Below are 6,651 nucleotides of genomic sequence, written 5' to 3' on the forward strand. Positions count from 1 at the left end.
GTCTGTTTTCATAACAAAACAAAAATATTTGACCCACACTCAAAACTGAAATAGGCTCCCAAATTAAAAAACCAAGGAAAAATGTTATTTATATTGTCTGAAGCAGTCAGTGCCCAGCTCCCAACACGTGCAGAAACCTGAGACCCACCGAGAATTGTCTCCCCACAGTTGTCTGCTCTCCCACCTGGAATGTTTAAGGTACTCATGAAACACGGAAATGTATAGGGTTAGGAAATAAGTAACACTTCACAAATTCATTGAAGCCGTGAAATTACAATGTTATACACTCCAGGTTAGAATTCCTGAAACATTTTACAGTGAATCCCCTCATCTCTATTAGTTCCCACATCTCTATTGCTATTGAAACAAAATTAAGAAAAAAAAACAAAAGGAGAAAAACTTTCTGCATGTTTTTAAGTCAAACAGTATTAAAAAAACTTCTGTTGGTGCTCAATTTACTGACATATTCTACCTACTCCACAAACTACAGGAAGAAAAGGAAGCAGAGTCACTGTTCATCCTTCATAATCTCTCGCTGCACAGACCATCACAGGTTGAGAGTCACGTCCGATACAGAAGTAAGGCTTTAGGACTTCAGAAAATGTATCCGTGAAAGAATGGACGTGAGACCTGTCATTCAAACTGTAAAATGAAATGTTACCCAACTCACAGTCCAGATAAATGCCAACCCCTCTGGGCTTTTCCTTCAGCACAAGAGGGACAGGAACAGCGCCTTGTGCCACATAGTCACCATTCTGCAGCTGAATTGTCCAGCGTCTGCTGTGTCCTGAAGGGGGCCGCTTTCCCTTTCTGGAAAGGGAATCTGTACAAACCCCCACGGCCCACGCAGGCTTGTCATCCACCTGGACCTCCCAGTAATGTCGGCCACAGTCGAACCCTTCAGAACCCAGGACAACTGGATCCACTGTAAATCTCTTTGGATTGCGAGGAACTCTTTGCTTTTTCCTCACAAATGTCACAGCCTTTTTGTCCTCAGAGACAAGCAGATTAGGATGTGCTGTTTCAGGATCCAGAGTAACTTCTTCTTTAAATTTCTGAATAATTTTCCGCAGAGCCGAATACTGCGGAGGGAGGCTGCACCCCTCTTTCCTTAACTGGATCGAGTAGGGAGCTGGGGGGTCCAGGCGCTCGCACCTGTGGAGGATGCTCCTGATGTCAGTCAGCAGTCTCACCTCAGACATCGCGCACCTCTCTGCCACCTCCTTCAGTAGGCCTCTGAGGGTGGAAATGTGGTCTGAACATGCGGTAATGTTTGCACTGAGTTTCCGGTGAATGTCCCTCTCTTCCTCAGCCAGCCTTGCCAGAACCGCCTCTTGCTCACGTGCTATAGACCGGTTCAGGTGCTCAAACTCAGAGGCTAATTTCCGTCTCTGATTTTGCACCTTCTCTCTCAGTTCCAAGGGCTTTTTGCTTTGAATGCTTATTAATTTCTGAACATCTGCCACCTGCTTCTTCAGGGGCTCGATGTAACTGCTGAGTCTCTGCCTGTGATGAGAGGCAGCCTCCTCCAGGGGCCTCACCTGGTGGCCCTGGTGGTCAGGGGGCTGAGTGCACAGGGCACACAACACCTCCAGGTCCTCCTCACAGAAGAGGGTCAGGACCTGGTTGTGCTTCTCGCACAAGCGCCTCTCTTCCTGCCTCTTCTTCTTGTTCCTGGTGATGTGGAGGAGCTTGGTGACGTCGATCATCCTTCCCAGCTGGGCGTTGCTCCTGAAGTGCCTCTGTTGGCACGGGTGACGGCAGACCGGGCAAGGGAACATGTCCCAGCGGTCTTCCCAGGACTGTTGGATGCAAGATCGACAGAAGTTGTGGCCACATTCGATGGTGACGGGGTCTCTCAGATAATCCAGACAGATGGGACAGTTGGCTTCTGCCTGGAGTCCCGCCAGGGCTGCTTCGACCGCCATTGCGCTGTGAATGAAGGACTGGACCGAGGTGGGTTTTCTTCAGGAGGTTGGGCTCTGCAGCATCTCTCCACGGAACAGACACACCCTCAGATCTCACCGTGCTTCCTGTCCTGAATGTCTTGTTCCTTGAGGCCACTGGCCTTGGGTGCATAGGTAGGTGCCCAGAGGAGCTCCTTGATCACAGAGTAGTTGAATCCAAGCTCAGCACTGCTCCTGGTCAGAAAGCAGACATGACTCCAAAGGGCCTATTCGTTCCTGGGGATGAGAAAACATTGTTTCATGTAAAAAAGGCTACCATTCCTCTTGTGGCCCTGCTCACTGCCACATTTGAGGGAAAACCGATTCTTCTCTCCACCCCCACAATTCACTAAACTCAAGCCAACTACAAAGGTGCCACATGGGACTGGAGAAAGTACGTGGATTTGGGAACAGGTCCCTTGGCCCTGGGTCAGCCTCTAGCCGTAGTCACCTACAATCTGGGGGACCCAGGAAAAATTATTTAAGATCCCCATCTCCAAGAGAATCAGGTAAGCAAGTTTAAAAATACCAACTTCAGTCATTTCAATCTTGTGAAAAACCTAAGAAAAGGATTTGGCGCATTTTGGCTTCTACCACAGATACTTAACTGGAGGATCTACCCAACTGTGTACATCCATGGATGGGATTTGGACTAGATTATACTCTGAGGACCCTCCAACTCAGCGAACTCATTTCCACATGATGCATGGAATGAAATTGGAGATCAGGATTTCAGTGTGAGATGAAGCTGACAAACACACTCACACAACTACTTTTTGAAATCATTGGTGAGCTACACACTGCTGACGATTTGTGAGGACAAGATCCTAAAAGGACTACAGGTTTTCCTGAGAAGCAGTTGTTGATCCAAGTGGAAGCTGAACAGCTGAGCAAGTGAGTAGAGCTTTGCAACTCTCAGGGTTGAGGGAACAAACTTGGAGTTCAGGGCACCCCACAGAAGACGCTTCCTGGTAAGTACCACAAACTTTAATTTGGGATCACTAAAGTGGTCAAAAATAGGCCACCCCCTTAAAGAGTCTATGGACTTAATCATCTCAAACCCTGATAGGTTTAAGACAATCTTGGTTTGAGTTTAAGACAATCTTGGGGTTTGAGAACCCCAAGGTGAATTTCAAAGTGCTAAAATATGAAAGTCCTTGTAATATGTGGTGTTACTGAAACATTCATGCACAGTTGTAAGAATCTAAGTTCATACAACCACTTCAGTGATCTATTTTGCATCATCAACGGACTCTGAACATATATTTTAGGACCTAGTTTTTCTTTTTCTTTTTTTTGAGGAAGATTAGGCCTGAGGTAACATCTGCTGCCAATCCTCCTCTTTTTGCTGAGGAAGACGGGCCCTGAACCAACATCTGTGCCCATCCTCCTCCACTTTATATGTGGGACGCCTACCACAGCATGGCTTGCCAAGCGGTGCCATGTCCGCACCTGGGATCCAAACCAGCGAACCCCCAGCCGCCGAAGCAGAACGTGCTAACTTAACTGCTCCACCAACCGGCCGGCCCAAGGACCAAGTTTTTCTACTTAGGGTGTATAACCGTCAGACATATGAACCAAAAGGGAATAAAAAATGTTCAGGAAAACACATACACGAAGGTTCAGGGCAATATTTTTCATTACAGGTCTACAGTGGCATTAACCCAATGTCCCACAACATTAGAATGCATAAATGAATTATGGCACGTTCACACAAGGGGACACTAATCAGCAATGGAACAGCACTGACTGCTCCTCATCTCCAAACTTGGATGAATCTCACAGGTATAATGTGTGAAGACAAGCCAGACACAAAAGAATACAGACTGTGAGTGCAGGAAAAACTAGTTTATGGTGTTAGACCTCAGCATAGAGCTGATCCCTGGGGAGCAGGGACAGGCTAGTGACTGGGAGAAACATGAGGTGAGTTTCTGGGGGTGCTGGGAATAATCTATTTCTTGATGTGCGTGGTGGTTGTAGTGTTATAGGATCATGCAATTTTCTGTCTGGATGTCCATTAAAAGTAAAAATGATAATAAAACCATAGATTATAAGAATAAATTATGGAAGAATATTTTAATCCTCTTTGGCTGAGGAAGCCCTTTCTATGATTGAAGATCAGAAAACTGATATTTCGTTGAACATATAAATAGCTCCTATAGAAAGAAATCCACACAAAACATAATGAATAACCTGGATATAGAAATGGGTAGGGGCCGGCCGGTGGCACAGCGGTTAAGTGCGCACGTTCCGCTTCTCGGCGGCCCGGGGTTGGCCTGTTCGGATCCCGGTCCGGACATGGCACCGAATGGCATACCATGCTGTGGTAGGCGTCCCACGAATAAAGTAGAGGAAGATGGGCACAATGTTAGCTCAGGGCCAGGCTTCCTTAGCAAAAAAGAGGAGGACTGGCAGTATTAGCTCAGGGCTAATCTTCCTCAAAAAAAAAAAAAAAAAAAAAGACAAGAAAAAAATGGGTTAAGGAGATAAACCATTGAAACAAATGACCCATCATTGAAATGAAAGCAGAACATTTTTAATAATCTAGTGACATCAGATTGAAAAACAAGAGGGAACTTTTTGTGCCTCATCTGATAAACAAAGATTTACAAGACTACAAATAGAGGGGAGTGGAGCCAGAGGGAGCCTGGTAGGGCGGAGAGAGCAGAGTCTGAGACAGGCTGCCTGGGCTGAAATCCTGGCTCCTCCATTTTGGCCATGTGACCCGGACAACTCAGAAAGGATTTATGGAGGAGGGGACATGTGTAGCAGCAGGCCTGGCACAAAGAAGGTACTCAAGGGTAACTAATAATATCCCAGACTTTGCATATTCAGGATCTTATGGTCAAAGAACATGCCTTTTGCTGTCACCACTACCATCCTCGTCAAAGCTACCTACTTGTTCCTCTGGACGCCTGCCCCCGCCTGATGGCCTAGTCCATCAGCACCCACTGGGACCTCCTCCAATCTCCCATCCACCCTCACATTCCTCTCATCATGACCTTCTCCTCCAGGATTGCTGTCCCATCTTGAGACCAGAGTCCTTCCCTCAGCTCCAGCTTCTCCCAGCGCCAAGCTCTCTGCACCTCCCACCTTCCTTCCCTTTTCTAGTATGTTCAGCTCCCTCGGCCCCAGCTCCTTTGTACAAGCATGTAGTTGTCTCCCATGCTGCCACCAGGTGGCAAACTTACACAGGTTCTGGAGATCTGCAATTTCCACACAATGCTGTGTTATTCCGCCATGATTGTTATGTCCATATGTCTCCTTAGTCCCTGGCCAGATTACCTGTGGAATGACTAAAATCTGCCCAGGGTTCTGGGTGTCCCTTTGAAACTGAGTTATGTTGGGCAACCTACTTAAACTCTCTGAGTGTCTGTAAACCAGCAGATGGTCAGATTAGGGAAGATCAAATCCCTACAGGATTTTCTTACCAGGCATATCAGGGCCCCAGAGCTCTGATCCCTGTACACAAACCACCCGTCACTGAGACATCCCGGAAGGGGACTCCACCCGCGGCTGCAGAGGGCGCTTTGTCACCAATAGAGACAGGTTGGGATGGCGACATCTGTATTTTTAGCAGGCATTTAGACGACTGAGGACAAGGCTCATTGAAGGACCCGGGACCATAATAAAAGCAGTGTCTCAAAATAGCCTGAATCTAAGTCTAGCTTCCCTTGTGTGGTCCTATCTCGGGCCCCACTAGGGCAGGCGCGCAGGATCCAAGGCTCTTACCACGCTCATCCTCCCGCACCACAGCATCCGGTCTCTCTCATCATCTAGAACAGGCTGCTATGGTCAGTGAGGCGGGTCTCTGAGGACTCTCGCCTTGGCTTATCACACGCAGACATTCCCGTTTTCAGACCCCTTAGATCTGGGTATCTATATATTTTGCAAGCATTTAGGTGACTTAGGACAAGACTCCTAGAGGGACCAGGAAATCATAATAAACCGCAAGTGTTTTAAAAATAAGCCAGCCCCGATTCTGGATGCCTTTCGAGGTGCGACGTCTACGGCTGGGCAAAGAGCAGGCGCTCAGGAAGCCCTGGTCTTTCCACCTCGCGCCTCCCTACCCACGTCGTCCCGTCTCCCTGCTTACCTGGAGCCGGTGGCTCTGCGTGGGTCTGGGGTGGCTGGTCTCTGAGGCTGGCCTCCCAGAAAGGACTCTGAATCTAGTCTTGCACCAGATTGTGTGGTCCGTGATATGACCATGGCATATATATGCCACTAGGAGGGAGGAGCTATTAGGATCCCACCCACCAAGCCTGAACTCCTCCCTCCAGGAGACCCAGCGAGGCCGGCCTAGAGGTGAGAGGAAGTCAGCAGCGCAGCTTGGTGGGGAGCGGAACCTCCTGTTATTAGGTCAGGCCGGGTGGGCTGGGGCATGATCTCATTTGCACCTTTGTAATCCATCCTTGATCCTTCGAGGCTATTTAATCCCATCTTTCCTGATGAGGAAACTGAAAACTGCCAGGCTAGGTGAAGCCTGTTCCTTTTCTCACCGGGGAAGTCTACCTGGAGCTGGCCAGTCCCCGCTCTCCACAGTACGCCATCTCCAGCAAGGGCAGTACAAGGAATGGGCGACTTCCCCCTTCAGGTGCAGGGGTCTGGGCCGAGTCCATCCCTTGCTCCCTGCATCCTCACAACAAGCTGTAACCTACTCCAGTGACCGGGGAGTTCCCCCACCCCGGAGAGAGGGGCCGTTTAT

The 6,651-nt window shown here is 48.5% G+C and overlaps 1 protein-coding gene across 1 annotated transcript; it reads right to left on the reverse strand.

Moving 5' to 3' along the window:
* Positions 1 to 396: 396 nt before the first annotated feature.
* On the reverse strand, positions 397 to 6,135 carry LOC103566917 (tripartite motif-containing protein 75-like). Its single transcript, XM_008543503.2, has 2 exons — positions 6,043 to 6,135; positions 397 to 2,183 (listed from the first exon to the last, which is right to left on the reverse strand). Exon 2 carries the CDS (start codon positions 1,926 to 1,928, stop codon positions 516 to 518), a length of 1,413 nt encoding a protein of 470 aa, XP_008541725.2. The 5' UTR covers positions 1,929 to 2,183; positions 6,043 to 6,135; the 3' UTR covers positions 397 to 515.
* Between the last annotated feature and the right edge of the window lie 516 nt (positions 6,136 to 6,651).

This window comes from Equus przewalskii, chromosome 2, assembly GCF_037783145.1.
Source record: "Equus przewalskii isolate Varuska chromosome 2, EquPr2, whole genome shotgun sequence".
Classification (NCBI taxonomy): Eukaryota; Metazoa; Chordata; class Mammalia; order Perissodactyla; family Equidae; genus Equus; species Equus przewalskii.

Excerpts from the sequence above, each read along its gene's own strand:
- LOC103566917 (XM_008543503.2), bottom strand. The coding sequence starts at position 1,928 with ATGGCGGTCGAAGCAGCCCTGGCGGGACTCCAGGCAGAAGCCAACTGT.